This window comes from Crinia signifera, chromosome 3, assembly GCF_055691185.1.
Source record: "Crinia signifera chromosome 3, ASM5569118v1, whole genome shotgun sequence".
Classification (NCBI taxonomy): domain Eukaryota; kingdom Metazoa; phylum Chordata; class Amphibia; order Anura; family Myobatrachidae; genus Crinia; species Crinia signifera.
In genome coordinates, this window is record NC_139219.1 from 74,963,925 (window position 1) to 74,990,615 (window position 26,691).

General features: G+C 45.6%; 1 protein-coding gene across 1 annotated transcript in view; it reads right to left on the reverse strand.

The window, feature by feature from the left end:
• HEATR1 (HEAT repeat containing 1) overlaps positions 1-26,691 on the reverse strand; it is an 84,714-nt gene that overhangs the window by 15,173 nt on the left and 42,850 nt on the right. Inside the window, exons 22-31 of the mRNA XM_083176018.1 lie at positions 16,036-16,278; positions 14,938-15,069; positions 10,721-10,827; positions 9,891-10,028; positions 5,558-5,676; positions 2,622-2,743; positions 2,106-2,234; positions 1,737-1,967; positions 618-747; positions 293-459 (exon numbers count right to left, since the gene is read on the reverse strand). Coding sequence (XP_083032144.1) covers positions 293-459; positions 618-747; positions 1,737-1,967; positions 2,106-2,234; positions 2,622-2,743; positions 5,558-5,676; positions 9,891-10,028; positions 10,721-10,827; positions 14,938-15,069; positions 16,036-16,278 — 1,518 coding nt within the window. The remainder of the gene's footprint in view (positions 1-292; positions 460-617; positions 748-1,736; positions 1,968-2,105; positions 2,235-2,621; positions 2,744-5,557; positions 5,677-9,890; positions 10,029-10,720; positions 10,828-14,937; positions 15,070-16,035; positions 16,279-26,691) is intronic.

The following is a 26,691-nucleotide window of genomic DNA, read 5'->3' on the forward strand; positions in this document are numbered from 1 at the left end:
AAACAACATAAATGTAAGATACTGTAACCTCAAGATGCCTCATTGAAAATATGGAATAAATCAGTTATCCAAAATGCTTCTGGTGCCAAGTATTTTGTATAAGGGATTCTCAACCTGCACTGCAAACCCCCACAGTAAAGCAAGAAGCAGCAGGCAGGGAACATTCTTATGATCTTAATGATCACTTTAAAAAAAAAAAAAAAAAAAAAAACAGAGACTGATCAGTGAAATGATTTGGTCTCTACCAAACATGCCCAACAGCAGTCCAGTTGTAAGAACACAATTACTTTACCTTGCCGACAAAACTGTGAGAAGCCAGGAGCTGTGCCATGAAGGACACAGACAAGAACTTAAAGTGGCGGAGCTGCTTAGCAGAGTGGTTCTCCACACTAAAGAGCGGCGAGTCTTCCTTCTGAGGTTTCTGCTTCTGTGCCTTTACCTTCTTCGGATCAGGATTACCTGCAACGAGTACCCATGAAAACAGGTCATGACTACTACTCTATGTATAGCTAGTCCTATTACACTATGCTATACGGTTATCTAAAGTCTAGTTAATACAGTATTGTAGGGGGGAAACCATACAGGAATTGCAACACAAGAGTTAGTCTTGGCATTACCTTCATCTTTATTTTCTGGGAGCTTCCCAAGGAATTTCAGCAGCTTGATCACACTCTCCACTTGAATGTAGACATTGAATTCACAGCAGACGGATATCCAGAACTCCGTGTCCTGCTCCAAAACAGCATCCTGTTGATAGAGGCCCATTATTATACATGAGAGCATCCCATGCCTACTAAACATGGATACATATAATGCTAGGCTGTTAAATCAGATACCATGTAATCTGTAGCACTGGACCAATATTTCTTAAATTCTCCACTATCACAGGTTTAAAGAGATTATAGTCCATTTTCAGTTAATGATGCCTGGCACCAGTTAGCTGAATGGCCCAGTGCAAATCTTTTTTGGTTAAATTGCTTTTTAGTTGCAACAAAGACCTGCCAGGAGACAGTGTGGATTAATCTGATAAGTGTCACTTGTATATCGGTTGACACATTATCGTCAGAAAATTAGCAAAGTCGAGTTTCGCAGAACCGTAGACCTGCTGCTTAGCGCGATTGCAGCAAAGATGAATGAGGCTATGGGGTAGTATTCAGTTTCCAGCCGCTATACCGACGGCCCTATTCAATGCCGTCTTTCCCGACAGCAGTGAAAAGGGATCTCGGTGGAACAGACCCGACTTTAAAAGCAGTCGGGCTCATTCTGCCAAGAACGGCCATGGATTGTCGAGCTCAACGAACCACAGCCGTATCTCGCAGCCACGGCCCCTTTTTGGCGTGTGAAACCCACCTGCCAATTCATCATTGAGCCAGCCAAGAATGGGACAGGGTCACGGCTGTAGAGCCAGCCCAACAGTCGTGACCTGGGATTGAATATCCCCCTATATCTGTATGTATCCGTTTTCACTGGGAATAATTTCTATACTTCAGCCTACCAAAGAACACTGATTCCGGACAAGTTGGGAATTCTTTTGGTAGACTATAGTAAGCGCTATACTGCGACCTGTGTGCTGCACTGCATACGCATCTCCGCTACACTACAGGGAGGACAAATCTATAAGCCTAAATATTCCAGTCATATTAGAAAAATAGCTTTAGAAATCTATACACAGACAGGAAAACATAATGACATCATTTCTTGAATCTGCAGGTTGTATATGATTCACCAATGCTGACCTTCTCTCCATTGGTTGCCACATTGACCGTTTTGGTCACATGTTGCTGGAAAAGAAGAACCAGTAGCACCCAGAGGAATCGTTCTGACCCCACAGTGTCCAGAAGCTGTGACAGAATAGGTAGGCGTCTGTGTTCTGGGACGTGAGGCAGAGCATCCACAAATACATGTATGATCTTCTCAACAACCTTCTCCACATTATCTTTAGTGTCCTGTGATGCTTCCCCTTCTGCCTGCAATGGAAACACAATGGTGACGGGGGCGGGGCTGATGTGAGAATATTCTCTGTAAAGCGCTGCGGAATATGTATGCGCTATATAAAACTGTTAATAAATAAATAATACTCAGGCTTGCCATGGCTCGATTCTTACCTGTATTAGTGCCGGGATCACGGTCTGCACGGTCTTACTGATAACCTGAAAGCTATAGCTGTCATCCAGCCGCATAACACTGGCGCCCATGAAAGTGAAGATGGGCATTATGTTGTGCAGTACTTTGTCCTAAAAAAAAAAAAAAAAGACCAGACCAGTTTAAATATGGACTTTATTTTTCTTTTTATAAAGAAAATGACATTGGCAAGAACACTAAATGCCTCCTGTTACAGTAATTACCTGTTATACAGTCACTGAGAACAACAATGGATGTCTGAGCACTGAATGGGCAAATGGTCAGAGTGTGAACAGTGTCAGGCAGAATAAGGAGATATTCAGCCAATTACAGCTAAAAGTTCGGTCATATCAAAACACTTCAATTACATTAAGATAATACTTTGTAAATAAGCTTTTAGGGAGCATGAAAAAGCTGAATGTGTACAGACAAGGAGGACATTGGGGCATGAGGACACGGTTATACAGGAAAGTAATGATGCAATCATTATGCGCACTTACTGGGAATATTCCGGAGGCTGCTCCCAGGAGAAATAGAGCGTGATGATGAGTCTGAGGCATCTCAGAGGTCCGGACACATTGGACAATCAGCTCCACGTTGAACTTTTCTTCATCTAGAATTTCTGGGAATTGGATTTTCATCAAATTTACAGATTAGTTTTATATCACGGATGGATTTGCACCACACAGTGGCTGCAAAACAGGTGAATTTCTGGGCACCTGGGCTCAAAATAAACACAGCGGAACATACAAACATCAGTATGACCCACAAACACACAAAACATAAGTTCACACATTCAGGCTAAAATTAGGAATTTAATTGTAGTATAAAAACTAACTGTGTAAAAACTAGCAAAGGACTTTTGGGATGCCTTGCTTTGTGACCGTAAACGACACATTAATGTGGCATTTATTAACACACTTTTAAAAGTTATGCGTAGAAGACATCGGATAACATTTAATTGGCCCCAAAATTTAAGAGGTGCGAGAATCAAGGGTAGTCTCAGGCCTAAACTTCAAGGGTTATTTAAATTACAGCCTCTTTTTCTCGCCTGCTAAATTAGTTGTTTTCAGGCATTAACACACAGGTCTGGGAAGTTTTCTCTGATCCTATGGGTTACTGCAGGGGTGGCCAAATGGTCGATCGTGGACCTCTTGCCGGCATATCGCGACCAACTCTTGTAGCTGAAGCCTTAATTAACATTCCCAGTGAAGCAGTGCACGAGTGACGTTATGATGTCACCCGGACACTGCATGTTGATCCAATCAGTGGAGGAGCCGGGACAGGTCAGAGGCGGCAGCAAGAAGAAGGCCGTCAGGTTACACAGCCATGTATGGCACTGCCACAGTAAGGTGCCTCCGATCGTCACCCGTTTGTTACTCCCCCTGTCTGCCTATGCCGTCCGCTCACCTACTTTCCTGTTACTCTCGATGTCTGCCTACTATGCCATCCACCCGCCTGCCTGTGCCTCCCGCTTTCTGTCTGCTTGCTAGCTACTCCCAGAGCAATACAGCCGGCGGCTGGGACAGATCAGGATGGGAAAAGTCCTACCTGGATGAAGTGTCTGCCACTCGGGCACTGAGCATGGACAGTGGCAATCAAGAACGGAGCAGAGACAATTGGCATGGTGATGGGGCAGGGAGGCCGGGCAAGAGGAACAGCTTTATTTATATATAGTGTGTGTGTAGTCTATGGAAAGTATTTGTTGGGGCACAGAGTTATGTACATGTCTATAAACACTGCAATATTTGATATCTATCTCCAGCAGGTCACACACTATATCCCTGTCACCAACTATCTCCCTGTACTTTTGTGGGAACTCTTATTTAGCCATGCCCCTTCCTTGCAAGACCACAACCTTTTTTTGTGGAGACTTCAGTGCATGCTGTCCCTTTAAGTTTTTGGGGCGTCAATATCTAGAATGACCACCATTACCTTTATTAAAGCCTGTCTGTTATTACTGTGGATTATGTTGGTGCATGGGGAGGGGGATGAAGTGTGTTCTGCACCGGGTAGAATTACACGGGGGGGGTGTGGGTTATGCACTGGGAAGGGAATATTTTACACAGGGGGAAACGCCGGTAGATCACCAGTCAGTAAGTGTACAAAAAGTAGATCCCGGGTTAAAAAAGTCCGGCCACCACTGGGTTACCCAAGGTCACAAACCAACACTTACAGAAGAATAACATCTAGAAGATGATAATAGACACTAGTTTAACATTCTGTTGGAGTTCGAATTTCAAAAAGGGTGTGGTTCAAAATGTCAACCCCAAATAGGTGACATGCTTAAATTCGACATGGAGATGGTTGACATGATTTTATTTTAATTTTTTTTAGGTTTTCACGATACCCCAATTAGTGTACTGCTACATCCACCATGCTTTGGGCAAGGTGCCTTGGTACAAACGGGATGCAGTCAATTTGCCGGCGGTCGGGATCCCGACACTGGAATCCCGAAACTTTCTCCCTCCGTGGGTGTCCACGACACCCATAGAGGGAGAATAAAATAGCATGCCGAGCACAGCGAGGCACCGGGCCCGCTGCGTGGCGAGCGCAGCGAGCCCGCAAGGGGGGGGGGGGTGCTCCACGTCCCCCCCATGTCGGGATTTCGGCGGTCGGGATTCCAACCGCCAGCATTACATATCGGATCCGTACAAACTACTGTTCCCAATAACAGTCCACATGGATGGTAAGGTCCTTTTTAAAAATATTTGTAGAAATGTGAAAAAAAAAATAATAATAATAATAATAATAATAATAATAATAATAATAATAATAATAATAAGGGGCCTGCAAGGAGTGCTAAAATCTATTACATGAATACACCACAGATTTTATATACTGTAATCACTATAATCAATCTAAAACCGAAGATGTATGAATGACGCAGATGGTAAAACTTTTAATGCACAAATTCTATCAGGATTTTATAACAGTATAGAACAAAAGGGCTGTCAATGGCTTGACCACTATTGGGTGTTTTTTCTATCCAAGTGGGCTATGTGAGAGTATAATAGTGAGCCGAGCGTATTGAGGCACCGTGTCCGAAGCACGTGGGGACGTGGTATACTAATACGGTGTCCATGTCGAAAACACACAACATAAAACCACATGTCGACCTTCTTTTGTGTTGACCTTGTCAACCTTTTTCATGTGTCGACTAATAGTGGCCGACCTATTGAGAGTACACCAAATTACTGTCAACCCTATCACCCATACCCAAACAGAAACCTTGGTCACAATAAAAAAAAAACACCTATTATAATAGCGTTTACGGAGAGATTTATCTAGGTCTTCAAAAGGACAAGTGGAAGAAACCAATGAGATTCTAGTTAGTACATGATCTAAAATGATAAAGTTATATTGGTTGGTTGTCATCGGTAGCACCTCCATTTGTGTTAGTAGGTTTGCTAAATCTGCCAACTTAATGTCTTACCTTTTGCCTCCTGGGCATTTTCCGTTGAAATCTTCTGACAGATGTTCAGCAGGCAACTAAGTATAAGCTGCTTGGTGTACTCCAAATTGTCTGGCACAGGATTCAAAGGCTCAAGACACCTAAAAGCCAAATCCAAACTTTAGAATAAAGAATGATAGATACATAGACAGAGTCCTTGCATTGTATAGATTTTAGAAAAAGGTAATATTACAGATATCTTTAAATTATATTGTCCACATTTTATTATTAAATTGGTAGTTTTTGGATATAACATTATTACTAAGAAACCAAACAAACAGAGATAGATCGATAGATAGAATCTATGCACCAAATGGTTATTTTTTTCCAAGCAGCCCCAGAACCTCTCCACTATACCCCCCGCCAGCCAGATTAAGTGGTCCCCCCGTTTACTTTACTTTCTCTTTCATTTTTGCTGAGCAGTCTATACATGCATCCTATGGGATACACTCACAGCAACTCCTACACTCGACTGGGTGGGTGACTTTAACCACCCTCCCCCCCCCCCCCCCCCCCCGGTTGTCCTGAGAAGGCGAGATAAACCACTCTCTGCTTGTATGGAGCTGCATGAGTGTTGGTGACCACAAGTTGGTCTTATGAGTATGAGTATAAGACCAACCTGCTGCTACACACATTGGACATGACTGCAGCGGTAAGTACACAATCCCTTAGGATTTTTCACCTAAAGGGAAGGCAGATGCAACCTCCCCACCCCTGCTCGCACTTGCAACTTGGTTGACTGTGTTCCTTAGGCTGCCTTCTTCGCTCTATCCCTGCCCTCCACAGAGACATGATGGGCAGCCATTTTAGAGGCATCTCTCAGCCCTTCTCTGGAACCTTGTTTGGGTCTGTGGTGCGGTGAGCTATTTGCTAATAGTGTGATGGTATATGCTGGGCAGCAAGCTCAGCACCACCGCACAGGCTTAGTGTATGGAGACCAGTGTGGATACTGTAGCGTCATTATTGCGTGTAATATGCATCTCAGCCTAGCTCTTCCTGTTAGTAGATCTCCAGGTTTAAGGTCTCTTGGATCTTCAGGTTTGCATCTCTTGGTCCAGAGTTTTACAGTGTAGTCACTACATTCACTTCCAGGGCAGATGGTCCAGTACATCAGAGTTCCTATTCTTGCTTCCTTGCTCGTCTATGGCTCTTGGTTCCGAATTTGAGATTCTGGTCCACTAGAGGGCGAACAGGCATGCTGCATCAGGACACTGGACACGGGTCTCCAGACCTGTGGGACTCCAGCACAGCAAATTGTTTCCGCAATTTTGACGGGGCGAGGATAGTAACCACAAATGATGACAGATTGGCTCAGGTTGAAGGTGCACAAGCATTATTTACAATTTCTGTCATCGTCATCTGGACGGTCTATGTCTAGCTTTATTACTCCTGGCTCATCTACTCAATGGAGCTTAGTTGCATCGGAGGAGCAGAAAATCATCCCTCAGCACTCATCATTCAGCTCCTGGTTATTGCTGGGGCTTACTGTACATTGCCAGATTGGTGTATCCTTTTTCCATCTCTCTCGGTGAACGATCTGGATGGGGGGGGGGGGTTACAGAGACTGTTCCTGCTCATATGCATTCTCCCCCGATCCCAGGGATCCTGCAGGTCCATTGCAGGTTGAAATTGGAGTGGTAACCCTTGTGGCATTAATCTAGCCACAGCTGATAAGTGGCCACGGAGAAGACCCTTCATCAGTCCATCATGGCGGGCAGGACTTCTATGCCTCTCCCCGATGTTCCCTTGCTTCTGAGGCATTCTTCATCCTTAAGACCTATAGTATTATTCTGTCCAGATCTGGCCAACTCACTTTAGCAGGGTGGCTCTTGAGACATTAGTCTTTAAAGCAAAGGTTTTTTCCCAGAAGGATTATTTGCACCATGCTCGATGCACAAAAGCTGTAGTTGGCAAGTGTTTAGCAGACATTCTCCACACTGTTCCTACACGGGTTTCAACCACAGGTCATTCGGGCAACCAAAACCTTCCTTTAGTGACATCACCGGAACCCACTGAGCATGCAGGTCCTTGGCTATATAGCCAAATTGACCTGCATGTTCAGAAGAGGACCGGGCTCATTAACATTGCGCATGAGTGTTCAAAGGATAATTATATTGAGTGTACACATTAGATCAGAGGTTTTCTAAATTTCTGCTATGTGACACCATCAGACTAAAAAAATACTGACAGGACCCCAGCAAGTTACTGCACAAGGTAATCACATCACATGTGTAGTCAGCAGACAGAACATTCATGGCAGCATTGTGGAGGCATAAAATGATGGGAGGAGTCTAATAACAAATAATTCAACAGATCTTTCAGACTCCTGGAATCACAGACTGAGTTTAGAAAACTCATCAGCCTGATGGTCAGTAACATGGAGTTGTGATCCCATGCTGAGCAGGACCCACAGTTTGAGAACCACTGCACTAGATTATACTGCAAAATATATTGCTCAGAAATCCTTTTCTGAGCGATCTCTTTTACTATAACCTCTAGTGTGTATTGGGCTTTACACACATTCAAAGCACCAATGGAACAATATTACAGAGGCATCTACATGGCAGCTGCATTTTATCTGACATTTGTAAATATGTAAACAGTACCAATATTGTCATCACAGAGGCATATATATTCAAAAATGTCCAAAATGTCCATCTAGCATTATAATTTTACCACACACCACATTCCAAGCTATCACCACCTTAAGGTGCCCATACACTAGTAAGATTTATCTTCAGATCTGGCTGGTTGGAACAAAAACATGGTTATGGATGAGTGACAGTTGTCAGTTTTCCAGCATTTCCAAGCAAATGGTCAACTGTCATTTGCGCTCGTCCATAACCATGTTTATGTTCCAACCAGCCAGATCTGAAGATAAATCTGCATGGTCAGACATGCAACTTTGACTCTACATCCCACAGTATGTGCCCCAATGTTGTCCATGGCCTACTAGATTAGTAATACTTGTGGTTATACCAGAGGATGCCAAACGGGGTCCTCAAGGCACCCCAACAGTTCAGGTCCTATCATGCCTTGCCACAGTTTTGCTATTAGGGAATGCTAAAACTATGGCAAGGCATGCTGAGACGTGTAGTGTCACAACAGCTGGAGTGCAACAGTTTAAACATGCCTTGCTTAATCAATCTGTCCATCGCTTGCTTTTTAAACATGGAAGCTGGTATTGCCCAGATGGGCTGAATTGGTCCATGGGCCTAATTCAGACATGATCGCAGGACACATTTGTTCTCAAAATGGACAAAACCATGCTACACTGCAGGTGGGGCAGATGTAACATGTACAGAGAGCGTTAGATTTGGGCGAGATTTTGTTTCTGTGCAGGGTAAATACTGGCTGCTTTATTTTTAGACTGGAATTTAGATTTCAGTTAGCACAAATTTGCCCTGAGATCAAATCTGAATTAGGCCCAGTGTCCTGCACAGTTTGCTTGCTGAGCCTGCTATAGTACCCATGCACACTGGAGACATCTTTCCTGCCTGAGAACATAGGCTATAAGCAAGGCACTATTTTATAATGGCCCCTCTATAGGCAGTGATGGCTACACTATTATTTCCTTTCCTCAGCCATGTAATCTCCTGTTGCCTTAAGATGCTCCAGAATATACCTAAGGTTTTCAATGATCCCATTATTGATCTGCATCAGATTCTTTACTTTAGTCCTTTGGATGCCATCTCTGCGATTACCTAAGGTAGTTATCTTCCTCTTAGCCTCAGTGACACCTTGTGACTTACAGTATTTGCAATGCTGATTAGTCACGAACATAAACATTTAAATGTGTAGGTGAATAAGTACCTGAGCCTCAGCTGTAGGCCAAAAATTTCTTAATACAAGATGGGTGTGTATAATTCTTATAACCAGAGCCGAATTTCCCATTAGGCACGTGCCTAGGGGCGGCACGTGCCTAGGGGCGGCACGTGCCTAGGGGCGGCACATGTTTGGGGGCGGCACTTGGATGCCTGTGATAGTACGGTCAGCCAAAAAAGTACCAATAACTGTAAAATATCCTCTGTACTGTACTATATTCCATATTAAATAAAGTGTAAATGGGATAGGACATGCAGATACTGCCCCTGTAACCTGCCCTACTTAGTAAATATGTATTCATAATAAAAGAACATGTCACGGTTGGTGGCTTTTTTTTATAAATCCATTATATTGGCTATTATCAAATGAGGGCTTATAAGAAATCAATAAAAATAATGCAATTAGGCGCGGGGGTGTTTCGAACATTATTGTTGTGCCTAGGGGCGCCCTCGACCCTAAATCCGCCCCTGCTTATAACACATTATCATACCTAGAGAGCAGATAAAATAGAGTAGGCACTAAGAGCTGTGGTTCCTTTAGCTTCTTCTTGTGCTGCAGCAGCTCCAGGATAAGGGTGGTTCTAGGCCAATTCACGTTCCCTTCTTCTGGCGCGCCATCCTGCGGTTTCCTAATTTAGGGAGTAAAACACAAGAACAGATTTGTAAAAGTTAATGGAAAGAAAAAAATACCATATTTTCCTTGTCTAATACAAAGTTGAAAAGTGTTTCGGTTATTTACGTACCATAAAACAGTTGTTAATAAATAATAATAGAACATTACGATTCCTGGTATAGGCAATATTTTAATCCCATCTAGAAAACACTATCTATAGGCATGTACTGTAATCATAAAATATGTGGACAAACAGAAACATAGATTGCCCCCTCACCACATAATTAAACCTAAATATGACATATAAAAGACAATTTGGTACTTGTAATGTAATATCTGGACTCCCGTTTTTCTTATGAGACCGCGTCCCCTCGCGGGGCTCACCACGCTTCGGGCACGGTGGCTCGCTGCGCTCGCCACACTATATAAAATCAACTCCATGCGTAGTTGGATAGTAGGGGTATGAAAAAATGGGGTGCATTTAACATGGGAGTCCAGATAATACATAAGTACCGACAATTTAATATTTTTTTCCTAAATTTCTAAATAAGAAACTATAGGCCTAGGGGAGACTTGAAAAAATTCTAGGGTGTTTAGATTCAAAAAAGTTTGGGAACCACCGCATTAGAGTATATGTAAAACATCATTGCAGAATTCTATGGTTAAATGAAAATCCAAAACGCTGCTTAAGATGAGCGCTCATTGTACCTCTGACCCTGCATTTTACTTCTCCTGGTTTGCCGGACTGAAGAAACGTTTTTCTCTTTTCCTGGTGGTTCAAGTTCTGCACTCACATAGGCGGCATTTACAGAGATCTGCAAGAAAGTTATACAAGCAGTCAGTTAGCCCAATAGTGTGATACTACATATTAATCTGATCTCTAAATTGTCTGCATACCAGTGCTGAAATACAGACTACAATGTGCTAGAGGCATCGGAGAAGAGAGACTCCCCAGAAAGGGAAGAGGAACTGTACGTGTTCAGAAAGTTGCCGAGTGCTTATGTATGATCACAAAGCAGCTTTATAAAAATATTAGGTACTTGTGAGTTATCTGGGCGTCCGATTTTTTGATTGTATGCCTTAAGTTAAGGCATACAATCAGATGCGATGCGATGCGATATCGCATCGCATCGCATGCGACCATCGGATGCGATGACCCGATTTTTCCATAGGAATCAATGTTAAAATGGACTGAGTCCATTTTAACATGGAATTCAATGGGAAAAAGGGGTCCTTTTCATACCCCTACTATCCAAGTGGGCATGGAGTTGGATATAAACCTGTGGCGAGCGTAGCGAGCCACCGAGCCCGAAGCGTGGCGAGCGAAGCGAGCCCCGCGAGGGGACGGTATTCCGTGTCCCCTCGCGGGGCTCGCTACGCTCGCCACGCTTCGGGCTCGGTGGCTCGCTACGCTCGCCACAGGTTTATATCCAACTCCATGCCCACTTGGATAGTAGGGGTATGAAAAGGACCCCTTTTTCCCATTGAATTCCATGTTAAAATGGACTCAGTCCATTTTAACATTGATTCCTATGGAAAAATCGGGTCATCGCATCGCATCGCATCGCATCCGATGGTCGCATGCGATGCGATGCGATGTCCCGATCCGACCCGATTTAAAAATCGGACGCCCGGATAACTCACAAGTACCAAATATTGTTCTTCTAAGGCAAGATTCAACTGCTTTATCTTGCCCAATCTCAAGTCAGGGAACGTGTGGACCTGTTAACGCTCGGAAACAGAAAGAATGGATTTAGCTGCATAAAGTAGCTAAAATAATCAAAAGTCCCATTTGGGCACCCAAACGGGTCACTTCACTAATTTCAGCTCGCCAACCCCGGCAGGTGTGAGCTAAAAAACAGATGACGGCAGCTGATTCCACCCAAATTGAGTAAAAATTTTATAGCACCACAGAGCACCATCTTCTGGGTGCCGGCACTGCAAGCTATTGAATCTTGCCCTTGCCATGAGTTTGTAAACCAAAATGTTCAAATCCATCGATGCCACAGGAAATACAGAGCTTATTTCACAGCGCTTGCCTTAACTGCAGACTTTATAGGGATCACCATTTAGCAGTTTTACATAATTTAGCTACAGAAAGGAGTAATTAGCAGCTTCTATTTTATACTCCATGGATGTTCCATAGAATTCTCAATCACCGGTAATTTGGGCGTCTGGCAAACGAGCACTCTCAGTAATGAACACCCGCAGAGTCCAATTTTTCTTATTCGGTATAATGAGAACTGCCAATATTTGTTTATTCTTTAGGCATTCTGCATTTTTACTGAACAATTAAATGTGAAAACGGTATTACGTTTTATATACCCAGTCCCATCTAGACCGTATCACAACTGCTCATCAGCAAACTGCTCCTGGAAATGATTTGAAAATGTTTTAAGTATACACCGAATGTTATTTTTGGACTCAGCATAAGAACTAATAGCACTATGCAAATATGAATCAAGAGAACACAAAAAAAGGTGCATAACCTTAAAAATGGAATGTCAAACTATACACCAAAACCCACTAAAAGCACTGAACATTTTTTGCTGTAAGGATTTAGGTCTTTTTTAAAAAAAAAGCAAAACTGGTAACAAGAAACGGGACAACATTTTATAACACCTACAGCAATAAGGTAGACACATTGTATTGTATCCATTGTATCAATTTTGAAGCTTAGTGAATCTGGCCCTGTATCTTGCCACCCAGATATCATTTAGTTACACCACAAGTCAAAAGTGCAAAGCTTTTAACAGCAAAACTTCAGGAGGTGGAATCTTGGTAATGAAATCCGTGTGACTTATGTGGAGTACACACCAGGATGATATGGTCCAAAACTAGCCAATTTAGATACAATCTCGACCGATTACATGTAAATCAGTCCTGTTTTGGGCCATTTTGCTGCCCTTTTGATGCGATCCCGATCCGATGCGCAGCCCCACGGGTCGGTCGGTCTTTTCTGAGATCCTACGTGTGTCGGTCTTTTCTGAGATCCTACCTGCTGCAGGTAGGATCTCTGAAACGACCATTGTAGTGGGTGGGGGTCGTGATCGGATCGCGATCACTTTAGGGGCATTTTTGCGTGAGCGGGTCGTACATTCCTGTGACGATCCGCTCACGAGCACCATCGTCCTGGTGTGTACCGGGCATTACAAACATGGAAAGAAGTACAGTGGGATAGGGCTCTTTATCTGGATCCCAACTTGCCCAGAGTGACTGGCACCCTCAGCCAAAAGGGATACAACAGCATTCTAGAGTATGGTATATGGTTGTAAGGTCAACACACCAAAAGGTCGAGATGCATTTGGTCGACCACTGAAGGTAGACATGGCTTAGGTAGACACCTGAAATAGGTCGACATGCCTGTCAACATGGAAGGTCGATACAAGCATTAGGTCGATAGTCAAAGGGTCAACATGGGTTTTTCACTTTTATTTTATTGAGCAGACATGTGCCACCAGGCGGTAGTTCATGCCCTACCATCCAATAGAGCATGGAGGGAGAATAGAATAGTGTGCAGAGCATAGGCACCGTGCTTGAAGCATGGTAAGCGCAGTGATACAGTGTCCATGTCGACATTTGGGCCAAAAAAAAAAAGTAAAAGCAAAAAACCCAGGCCGACCTTAAGCATGTTAACCTATTTCAGGTGTCTACCTATGCCATGTCAATGTTCTGTGGCCCAACACTTGTCAACGTTTGGTAGGTCGATCCAATGACCCATGCAATAAAGGTCAAGGCTTCATCCTACAACAAGATTGTGATCAAAAACATACATACAGAACTACCATTGAGAAAAACAATAACATGGAAAGCTTCAAATCATAGAAGTGCAAGCACAGCCAAAACCCACTGGGGGGGGGGGGGGGGGGGGTGAAAACAAAGCAACCTATAACTCCTTTGTGGAAACGTCTGCAACAATGCTGGGGAGAACTTCCAGGACAATATTTGATTTCCATTGTGGAAATTATGTGGAAAGTGTGTTCAGCGGTTATTTCTGCAAAAGATGGCAACTTTGAGAAGTGATCACCATTAACCCCTTGATTGGTGGGTTTTGCTGGGGCAGGACAAACCTACCAGGGCAGGTTTGTCCTGCCCCAGCAAAACCCACCACATGAAGTTGCAAGCCCCCCTCCCTCACCTCTGCTCCGGCGTTAGTACGCCAGAGCTTCCCTGCCGCAGCTGTCCCCGTTGAGTTAGCCGGCCGCCTGTCACATTCAGCAGTGACGTCGGCGGCAGGCTGGGGGATGTTCGCAGCAGCTCGGGAGGACTCGGGTGCCTGAGCGCTCCCGAGTCCCCCCGAGCCGCGCCGACCATACCCGAGCCTGCCGCCGACGTCACTGTAAAATAAGTGACAGGCTGGCTGGCGGGTCAGGGAAGCTCCGGCATACCGATCGTTGGAGCAAAGGTACCGGGGGAACTGGAGGTTTGTGACGGGGGTGTCGGCTCTAGAGGTGCTGCGCCAGTGGTACACACCTGGACACCAATGGCACGCACCTATTGTATAATAGTGGTATGCCCGGAGATTTTCCAGGACAGCCCGCTGCGGCAGCGCAGCTGAGCCTGGAAAATCTCCGGGCATACCACTCAAGTGGTTAAATATTGTTAAAAAAACGATTCTAGGATTTCTTTTTTATCTTCAGTGGTGTATTTGTTCTATGCTTTTATTTCAGAGCACACAGACATTGAACTGGGTAAATAGCAATAAAAACTCAAAATATATGGGTGTTCTAAAGCTTCTGACCGGTGGTGTATGATCAATTCATCTGCTTTACAGAATGACAATATTTGAAGAATATGTTCCTACACGGGCCATTTCTCAAACATCAATTTACATTTTTCATATCTTTCCTGTGCCACACATTTAGTGATATTTAAGTTAGGGTACAGTTGGCACAAACTACTACAAGTCATAGATCCAGACTTACAGATTTAAAAGCACTGCTGACAGCCTGGGCACAGGCAGCGTTTTTGTTGTCGACAAGCAAGTCAAAAAGGGTCCCCAGTAGCTTCTGCTGAACAGTCCCATCTTCTATGGCAGCAAAGAAAGACTTGGAGATCTAAGGAGAGACAAAGTGAGATATAACAAATGACCACTACATAATTTTCCGCACACATGCATGCAGATAATACTGCATGAGATATCTCAGGTATAAAATAGGGTTGTCTCTTCATACTTATTAGGTAATAAGACCAAAATGTTTCATCCGGTAAAATCGTGTTTAAAATTTTCTAAAACTAGGTACACACTATCAGGCATGTCCAACGTTGGCCCTCCAGATGTTTTAACTACACATCCCAGCATGCTCGGCAATAGTTTTAGCATTCTCTAATAGCAAAACTGTGGCAAAGCATGCTGGGATGTGTAGTTTCACAACATCTGGAGGGCCAACATTGGACATGCCTGCACTATATGATAGTTTTAATGATTTTGCCGATGCCAATAGGCCAGAATGGCAAAATATTCTATGTTGCTGACAATGCACTTTTCAGAACATCGTCAGAATGCAGGGCCTACGGAGGACATTGCTAGTGAAGGCAATGCTGTGGAATGTAGCATGGTCGTCAGTGCTCTGTTGGTGCCAGCATCGGCAAAGAGGATGATGATAATCTTCAGTGCGCTCATAAACTAGAAGAAGGGGAGCAGATGCCAGCAAAGTAACAGGAGAAGACTAGTGTTCATTCTGGCACACGGCATTTTTGAAAACCCATGCAGTTCCTCTTCCCTGCCTGGGGTGTCACTGTCTGCTGTGGTGTTTCTAGCACAGGTCTGGTTTGCAAATCAGTGCTGATATACAGATAACACTGTGCTAGAAGCACTACAGCAGACAGCGACCTCCCAGGCAGGGAAGAGGAACTGCATGGGTTTTCAAAAATGCTGGGTGCAAGAATGAACACTAGAGACACATACATTTAGGACGTGCAGACTAAAACTAGTTAGTAATTTCCATATTTCATCACTGTAGTATATGGCCACCACTATTAACTTTTAGCAAGAACTTGGTAGAAGAAACAGACAAACATACCTGTCCCAGTGCAATGACCTGGAAGGAAGGCAGACCATCAGCAATGATCTGGGGAGTAGTCAGTGCTCGCAGAAAGATATCTAGGCATTCAGCATTCTTAGACAAGAGGCCAGCAGAGTGTTCATTAAACTTCCCCAGGATGAGCTGCAGCAGCTGTGCCTCATCTGGTAGAATCTGACCTGTAGAATGTGCAACTTTCACCAGCAATCTGTCCAAGACTGGCAATAGCCGAGTGAGAACAGCCTACAAGAGAAGACCAATGGAAAACATTTAGTAACACATTGTAGTGAAAAACGGTGTTCCATAGTGAGAACTGCATTCATCAAGCCTCACAACTAGACATTAGAGAGGGTGTTAATGCTTTATATCATTCAGCACATCATTTATGAAAACTTTATTTTCCTGCATTCTGAATAAGGTACAAATGTGCAAAAAGATTTTATAAAATGTATAACTGCGCCAAACCTGACCGCTGCAACGTATACCCCCTTGGGATACCAACACCAACTCCAGATACAAGAAAAACACAAAGAGGGAGTACCTTGATGCGCTGTCATAACTAAGGTGTGTTGTTCACTCCTCCTTCCTTGGTCTGATGTAATTCCAAGGGTAAAAGCTCATATGGAAAATAAGCAAATACAAAAAGTAGGTAAATCAGGCAGTCCAATAAATGATCAACCATGTACGTGTTATTCCTGTGTAACTGACCTGTGTAACAGGCCCTATATGCCCATAAAGGTATCTTTAATAAACACCAAACATTCCCATGGAATGTATGCTCACCTTCTGGCAGTGCCCTATGTTCACACAAAGGTTTCTTTCACTTCTCAACTCTCAAAACCTCAGGGGTAAAGCGTCACTCCAGACTTGGTTACAGGTGATAATACCGATTTTAGTCCAAAGTCCATACAGCAATAAAAAATCAGTTTAAAAATACAGGATAAAACGTAACACGATAAAAATGTAATCCAAGTACCACTTCACCACCAACAATAGCTCACCCGGGTCTTGAGGAAAGTGGGTGTCCCTAGTATGGAAAAAAGGGACCAAGAGAGAGGGATCCAAGATACTGGAAAACTGCTCCACAAGCACCAACGCGTTTCGGACCTATACTGGTCCTTTTTCAAGGTGTGGAGTAAATAGCTAAGGACCAGGTATTTATACCTGTCCACCAAACAGATCATATTAAGGTCTGCATGAAAAACAGGACCGGAATAATCTGGATTCATGTGCCTAAAACTTACATACATATTCATAAATTGATGCAGACAAAATATACACATATATACACTCACAATGTAAACAAATGAAGGTAAAGAGAAGAACATCGGAAAAATACTGTACAGATATATATGCCAACTCCTTTTGGTCTCAATATGAACTTTGAGCTTAAGTGTTTTTATTTTTTTATTTTTCATGTGAAACTATTAAATTGCATATGTGTATATGTTTAGTTCAATAAGGAATATTGGCATGTGTGTGTGTGTGTGTGTGTGTGTGTGTGTGTGTGTGTGTGTGTGTGTGTGTGTGTGTGTGTGTGTGTGTGTGTGTGTGTGTGTGTGTGTGTGTGTGTAAATATAAAATTTGGGTAAAAACATTGAATACTGTATATGTCATGTTGAAACAATTTATTTAGGAAAATCCCTCTGGCATTGATGACTAATATATATTATATCTTTTGCATGTAAAACTGAGAATGGTTGCCCCACATGTCGATGCTATTGAAAGGAAGAACAACTTCCGGGATTTGCGTTCCATCTATGCGTCTCAAAAGATATTTACAAGCAGGCATAGCAGAGAAAATCCAGGAAGTGTCCTCCGAATTAAAGCATATGCGTGCCATACAGATACCAGAAGCAAACGTCACTACCGCTTCTGTTGCACAACCCAGAAGCGGACATGGCGGGACGGACTCCCCGTCTTTCTGGCGCGAATCTGGATGGCGCTGAAAACAAAACGCGGCTCCTGGAATACCCGAATTATATATTATAATATGTATATCTTTACAGTATTTTTCCGATGTTGTTCTTCTCTTTACCTTCATTTTTTTACATTGTGAGCGTATATTTTGTCCGCATCAATATATGAATATGTATGTAAATTTTAGGCACATGAATCCAGATTTTATGCCGGTCCTGTTTTTCATGCAGATCTAATATGATCTGTTTGGTGGACAGGTATAAATACCTGGTCCTTAGCTATTTACTCCACACCTTGAAAAAATGGGATTTTGGTACCTACCGGTAAATCCTTTTCTCTGAATCCGCAGGGGCCACTGGCGTTCACAATGGGTAATAGAGCTTGGCTTGCTGGGAGCTAGCACACTAAAAAAACTTTAGAAAAGACTGGCTCCTCCCCTCTATTACCCAGCAACCCCCAGTTAGGATTTTTGGGAACGAGAGGAGATATAAACAGAAATTAACAATGAAACAACATTCAAACAACTGATACAACTCTAAACTAGAACTACAACGGGCAGATCCTCCGAGCAGGGCGGGAGGCCAGTGGCCCCTGCGGATTCAGAGAAAAGGATTTACCGGTAGGTACCAAAATCCCATTTTCTCTTTCATCCAGCAGGGGCCACTGGCGTTCACAATGGGGAGGTTCCAAAGTCAATCCCCTGGGAGGGAAAGCTCGATGGATCCTGTAACACCAAACGACCTACAGCAGAGGAAGCTGAGGCAAAGGTGTCAAATTTGTAAAACCTAATGAAGGTATTTACCGAGGACCAAGTTGCAGCCCTGCAAAGCTGCGAAATGGATGCCCCTCTGTGCGCTGCCCATGAAGCGCCCACTGCTCTAGTAGAATGGGCTGACAAAGAAGAAGGTGGCTGCTTACCTACCTGCGTATAAGCCATACGAATTGTAGAACAGATCCACCTGGCTAGGGTCTGCTTGGATGCAGGCCAACCTCTCTTGACTGCGTCATGAAGGACAAACAGGCAATCCGTCTTCCGCACGGATTTCGTTCTGGTCACATAGATTTTTAATGCACGGACGACATCCAGCAGTGCCGTCCCGCCAGATCCTTCTTGAAATGCAGGAACCACGATAGGCTGGTTAACGTGGAAGGAGGATACTACCTTTGGCAGGAAAGCGGCATGCGTTCTTAGTTCTGCCCGGTCGTCGTGAAAAATTAGATAAGGCGATTTACAAGACAGAGCGCCCAGCTCTGATACACGACGCGCCGAGGCCAATGCCAGAAGTATGAGTGTCTTCCAGGACAAGTACTTAAGCTCCACCCTCTCAAGCGGTTCAAACGTAGAAGATTGCAAGAACTCTAGGACCAGATTGAGGTCCCAAGGTTCCGTTGGTGGAACAAATGGAGTCTGAACTCGTAACACCCCTTGAAGAAAAGTCTGGATCTCTGGAATCTGGGCTAATTTTCTCTGGAAGAGAACAGATAATGCCGATACCTGAACCTTCAAGGTAGCCAGGCGCAGACCAGCATCCAGACCTGATTGTAAGAACAACAGGAGTCTGGATAACTTAAAGGTCCTGAAGGGGCAACCTCGGTTAGCACACCATACCGCATAGGCCTTCCAGATGCGGTGATAATGTGCCGCAGAAACCGGTTTCCGGGCCCTCAGCATGGTTGGAATAACCGCCGAAGGTACTCCTTTGCTCCTTAATACCTCGGTTTCAACAGCCACGCCGTTAAACGTAACTGGAGAACGTTGTGGTGGTGGAATGGACCCTGGAGTAGTAAGTCTGGTCGCAGAGGAAGTGTCCACGGATCTTCCATCAGCAGCTGTTGTAGGTCGGAGAACCAACTTCTGCGGGGCCAGTACGGTGCTATGAGAATGGTTTTTACCCTTTCTCTTTTTATCCTTTTTAGTACCGGACCTAGAAGTGGAAGCGGTGGGAACAGGTAAATGAAGTGGAACCTCCATGGAATGGTGAGAGCGTCCACTGCCATTGCTGCCGGATCTCTCGTCCGAGAGACATAAGTCGGTAGCTGATGGTTCTGACGTGAGGCCATCAGGTCCACCTGTGGAGTCCCCCACCGCTGTGTTATCTGCTGGAAGACCTCTGGATGTAACGACCATTCCCCCGGGTGGAGATCCTGCCGACTTAGAAAGTCGGCCTCCCAGTTGTCCACGCCGGGTAGAAACACTGCTGTTAGGATGACATTGAACTTTTCCGCCCAGCGAAGAATCTTGGAAGCCTCTCGCATTGCTCCTCGACTTCTTGTGCCGCCCTGACGATTTATGTATGCGACGGCCGTCGCATTGTCCGATCTCACCTTGATTGGCTGGTCTCTCAAGATCGTCTGAGCGCTCAGCAGTGCATTGAGAATTGCTCGCAACTCCAATATATTTATGGACAGGCGGGACTCCCATTCCGACCACCGACCCTGCAATCGAAGGTCGAGGACTACCGCCCCCCAACCTCGGAGACTCGCGTCCGTGGTCAGTAGTACAGAGTCCCAGACCGCGAACCTGCGTCCCGCCTTGAGGTTGTCCGCGATGGTCCACCACAGCAGGGAGGTCCGAGTCTGGGCTGACAACCGCACTGTCCGGTGAATGAACAGATGTGAGCCCGACCACTGGCTCAGGAGGTCCCACTGTAAGGTTCTGGAGTGGAATCGGCCGAATTGCAGGGCCGGAAAGGCCGCCACCATCTTCCCTAAGAGTCTGATGCAAAGGTGGATAGTCACCTGCTTGTGTCGCAATACCTGAGCCACCATCCGCTGAATTGAAGATGCCTTGTCGTCCGGTAAGAAAATCCTCTTGGCATTTGTGTCCAGAATTAACCCCAGAAATTGTAACCTCTGGGAAGGAATTAGGTTTGACTTCTGAAAGTTCACCATCCACCCGTGTTTGACGAGCATCTGGTAAGTCTGATTGGCATGTTCCAACAACAGTTGGATTGACGGGGCCTTGATGAGGAGGTCGTCTAAATACGGTATGATCGTGACCCCTTCTACTCGGAGGGCCGCGATCATCACGGATAGGACCTTCGTAAATATCCTGGGCGCTGATGACAACCCAAAGGGAAGAGCCCTGAACTGAAAGTGATCTCTGCCCACCGCAAAACGGAGATATTGTTGATGTGGGATCCATATCGGTACATGGAGGTAGGCGTCCTTGATGTCCAAGGACACCATAAACTCGCCCGGTTCCAGGGAGTGAATTACCGAGTGAATGGACTCCATTTTGAACCGATGGTACACAATGGATACATTCAGGGACTTTAAGTTCAGGATAGGCCTGACGGAACCATCCGGTTTCGGCACCACAAAGAGGGTGGAGTAAAACCCCTGACCCCTCTGTTGTGACGGCACCGGTACTACCACCTGAGCGTCTAGTAGTCTTTGTACTGCCGCTAGTAGAGCAATTGTCTTTTGCTGATCTCCCGGTAGAGGTGTTGTTAGGAACCGTCGTGGAGGGCTTTCTGTGAACTCGAGTTTGTATCCTTCTCTTATCAGCTGTCGAATCCAGGTATCCGAGGTGGTGTCGTTCCACTGAGTCTGAAAGTCTATTAGACGGGCACCCACCTGAGACCTTCCCAAGAAGGCCGGGAGACCGTCATGCCACCGGTTTTGCTGGTGGTTTGGGTTCCTGTCGACGAGCGGTGGACTGTGCTCTAGCACGGCCTCTTCCACCCCGAAAGGACTGCGAGAACCCACGGCCTCTGCCACGAAAGGAATGCTGTTGCGGCCGAAAGGAATTAAAGGAATTAAATGACGGGCCAGTGTACTGCCGACGAGCCGGCGGTGCAGCTGACGGTAGAAATGCCGACTTCCCCCCAGTGGCCTGTGAAATCCACTTGTCCAATTCTGGACCGAAGAGTATGTCCCCAGTAAAGGGCAACCCTTCCACTGCCCTCTTGGATTCTGCATCTGCAGTCCAGGAGCGGAGCCATAGAGCCCTGCGGGCAGCGATTGCATTAGCTGAGATTTTGGCCGAAATCTGGGTGACGTCCCTTGAGGTTTCCCCCAAAAAGGAAGCAGCTTCCTGGATATGCTCGGCCAAAAGTTTAAGTTCCTGTCTGGAGGTGCCTGCCTCTAACCCATCTCTAAGCTGTTCTGCCCATTTAAGGACTGCTTTATTTACCCAGGCAGAAACAATAGCCGGTCTTAATTGAGTACCTGCTGCAGTGTAGACTGCCTTCAGTGTCGCCTCCAGCTTTCTGTCTGACGGGTCCTTTAGCGAAGCAGCTCCAGGGACAGGCAGCGTGGTCTTCTTTGACAGACGGGATACAGAGGCATCTACTGGAGGTGGAGTCTCCCATCTGGTGAATGCAGAAGCCTGGAAAGGATATATTGTTGAAAAACGTTTAGGGGTAATGAAACGTTTGTCTGGGGTTTTCCAGGGCGCTGCCAACTGATCTTGTCCTGGGAAAGGAAAAACTGCCCTAGGGGAAGGTTCCTTACCAAACAAGTCAAACTCCTGAGGTTCCTGTATGGGATCCTGAGGGATATTTAAAACCTGGCGTACTGCCAGGATAAGGGAATCTACCCCAGAGTGTGTTGGCTCTGGCTTTTCGGGAATTTCCTCAGGTAGCTCCTCCCACTCCTCATCTTCCTCCTCTTCAGCCTCCTCCTGAGGATCATCCTCGTCGTCGGAGGTGATAATTGGGAGGGGCCGTTTGGCCCTAACTACCGGAGTCTTAGGGGCCGAAGTGAGAGTTGTCATAAAATGATCAACCGACCTTGTCAGGGCGGCCGCCCAGGCCGGCTCAGTCCGACGGCTTTCTGCTAACTCAGATGACAGGTTAGTCATAGCGCCTGTCAAAAGAGAGGCCCACGATGGGGCTGCGCTAGGCTCCCCTTCTGTGGACACATGTGAGGAACAATTTGTACATACGGTGCTTCTAGTCTCTGAGGACTGAGTAAACTTGTCCCCACATGAGGAACAAGCAAATGCCTTCTGGGCTGCCTTTGTAGAAGACCTGCCCGTCATCGCTCCAGCCACAGAAGTACCAGTTACTGACACACTTCAGACACACACACACACCACAGTATAGTGAACAAGCAGGGAGACCAGGGGCTGCTGGGCACCAGAGGGAATCTGCCTAAACCCACAATAAGGAAACCCCTAAAACTCCCCACTACATTCAGCAAGGAAGGGGTTACCAGTGCAGCAAGGTCTTGACCTGCAGCTGTGTGATCCTCTGTATAGGAAAAAACAGCATAGTTTTAAAGGCATGTACTGTTTTACATCTACAGTACATATAGCTTGGCTGCGCCTAGCCTGCCACCTCCAAGATGGCGCCCGCCGCGTGCTCAACCCCACTCCCTTCCCCGCGCGCAGACACCTGCCTTTTTTCAGCGTCTCCCTCTCCCCACGCCGGCTCCAGCAGGCGGCCATCAAAGCGCTTAGTAGCGCTAATCATTCCGCCCGCCGGGGAGCACGTGCGCCGCGTCAGAGGGAGAGACGCCATCCATCAGCGGTGACAGGCGTCGGAGCTGGAGCGGGGGCAGTCGCGGGGCGCAATGCGGTTACTTACCGCTGAGGCTGGCTTGCTTCTCCCGTGTATGACGGCCCCTTTGTCCAGGGGCCGCAGGCACACTGAGCACGCCCCGGCAGGCACCTTTAAAGAGGTCCTGACCGACGTCTGGCTGCTGCCAGGGCGCTTCAGACCCGGACCCAAGCTTTTGAAGAAGCTGGGAAGGGCTGCTTGAAAGTTTAAATGAGTAAAAAAAATTAATAATAAAAAAAAAAAATGAAAAAATATGCAAAAAATGTGCAAGTTATGTGGAGCAGTACTCCACTGTGACTAGCTCCCTTGGGCACAAAAATCTAACTGGGGGTTGCTGGGTAATAGAGGGGAGGAGCCAGTCTTTTCTAAAGTTTTTTTAGTGTGCTAGCTCCCAGCAAGCCAAGCTCTATTACCCATTGTGAACGCCAGTGGCCCCTGCTGGATGAAAGAGAAAGGACCATTATAGTATTTTTTCCATACTAGGGACACCCACTTTCCTCAAGACCCGGGTGAGCGATTGTTGGTGGAGAAGAGTGGTTAAGTGGTACTTGGATTACTTTTTATTGTGTTACATTTTATCCTGACACTTTACCCCTGAGGTTTTGAGAGTTGAGAAGTGAAAGAAACCTTTGTGTGAACATAGGGCACTGCCAGAAGGTGAGCATACATTCCATGGAAAATGGAATACCTTTATGGGCATATAGGGCCTGTTACACAGGTCAGTTATACAGGAATAACACGTACATGGTCGATCATTTATTGGACTGCCTGATTTAGACCAAGGAAGGAGGAGTGAACAACACACCTTAATTCTGACAGCGCATCAAGGTACAAACGTGTCCTTATACATAAATCGTTCATGCCAAACTAATCTACTTGGTTTCTATGAAGAGGTTAGCAAAAACCTTGATAATGGAAACGCTGTAGATGTGATTTTCCTAGATTTTGCTAAAGCCTTCGACACCGTACCACACAAGAGGGTGATAAATAAAATGGAGGACATGGGATTAGGGGCAAATATCTGCAGATGGGTAGGGAACTGGTTGTGTAATAGAGAACAAAGAGAACAGTCGTGAACAGTGCAGTTTCAAATATGATACCAGTACTAAGTGGAGTGCCACAGGGTTCGGTTCTAGGGCCCATTTTGTTTAACATTTTTATTAACGATATTGGGATAGGGTTACTCAGCAATGTATCCATCTTTGCGGACAATACAAAACTGAGCAGAGTTATTAAATCATCAGAAGATGTCACCACGCTTCAAAATGATCTATCATGATGAGTGATAATCTAGATGAGTGGACAAAAAAGTGGAAGATGAGGTTCAATGTGGACAAATGCAAGGTCGTGCACCTTGGGAGACATAACCAGTGTGCTAGTTATAACCTAAGCGGGGATGAATTGGGTAATTCAGTACTCAAAAAGGATCTAGGAGTCCAAATAGACAACAAACTAGGGTGTAGTGCTCAATGTAATACTGAGATTTATGTCTTACCTGTTAAATCTCTTTCTTCGAGGACGTCAGGGGCCACAGGGATTACATTGGGTAGAGAGTGAGGTCACGACCTTTCCAGCACCAGAAAGGATAAAACTTCTGGACTGCCCAGAGACAGCCCTGGCTCCTCCCTCCTCTACCCCGCCTCCTAGGCTAGCTTACTTTCAGTTTTTTCCAAAGCCAGGCAGGAGACAAGATAGAAGGAAGAGAAACCCATACAGTAACACATTCAACAAATATATGTGTGTGTGGTTGCTCAACAGAGGAACCATAACTGTGACATGTATAAGTACCTCAACAAAGGAACTTTTAACTAAGTTCACTCAACGGAGGAACTATGAACTTCAATACCATGAAGCAGGCGCGGCAGGGAGGGATCCCTGTGGCCCCTGACGTCCTCGAAGAAAGAGATTTAACAGGTAAGACATAAATCTCAGTTTCTTCTGCGGCAGACGTCAGGGGCCAGAGGGATTACATTGGGATGTCCTAAAGCAGCCACCTAAGGGTGGGGACGCGCCTGTGCCGCGGCCAGTATATTCTGGACGAATGCCGAGTTCTGAGAGGCAAACATAACAAACGCAAAAAAGCGTAAGAAATCGTTGGCAGACGACCAAGTTGCCGCCTTGCCAAGTTGCTCTGCCGTTGCACCACCTGTAAAAGCCCGAAACACACCCACAGATGTAGTGGAATGAGCCCGTACCCCTGCAAGAACGGAGAGTGAGGTGAACAAGGAATCCTGCTTGATAAACGACCGCAGATATCGGCTGGCAATAGTCTGCATGGTAGCAGACCAGCCCCTCTTATGAATTCTCTAGTGGATAAAGAGAGAGTCAGATGGCCAAAGTATTACAGCGTGATGTACATAGTCGTGCAAAGCACAGACCATCTCCAGTTGATTGCTGCCCAGGAGAGACCGCCGGCCTACAAAGGGCAGGGATCACTATCTCCTGGATGACTTGAAATTCAGGAACCACCTTGTGAGGTGTAAAGTAACGTTTCAAAGAATCCGTTCTATGAGAATGAAAGACTATGAAAGGCGATTGACCTAACAGAGCCTACCGGGCAGACACCCAGCAGCAACGGTCAACAGGAAAACCGTTGTCCCAGTTAGCCTGTAAAGAGCCCTAAAGGGCCCAAAGAATCAGAGAAAGATTTTATCAAACCACCATGTTTGTAACAACCAGAGGTTGGATCTGCAGGACCCCCTGCAAGAATGAGCGGAGATCATACCACAGAGCTCATAGGCTGTGGAATACAAAGGAGAGAGCTGAGCCCTGTTGCTTTAAAGAAACAGGCGGAGGCCAGCCCCCACTACTTCTACCGAAAGGACAAAACCCTAGACAAACGGTAAATTCTGGGATTGAATTCAATCCCGTGGCTTTTAATTAGGTTGTCTTAACAGCCCTGTGAGCAGTTCTGGCCCCAGAGGCAGACAGATAAGAGAGACCCCTAACAGGGTTCACAGATCCGAGAACCAGATTCTCCTGGATTAAGGTGCCCCCACCTCCACTTTTAATGTACAAATTACTTTGAGGAGGAGCAAAAATGGTGAAAAGCCTACCTCCGCACGAATAGCCACTGGACTGACATAACAGAGCGTGGACTCTGTAACCTGCAGGGTCTCGAGACCTGGACACATACAGGGTGACCTGGTAAATGTGACGCAAAGCCATCAAACCACCATTGGTCCACCCCAATGGCCTACCAACCACAGGAACACCTCCGAAGGGAGGG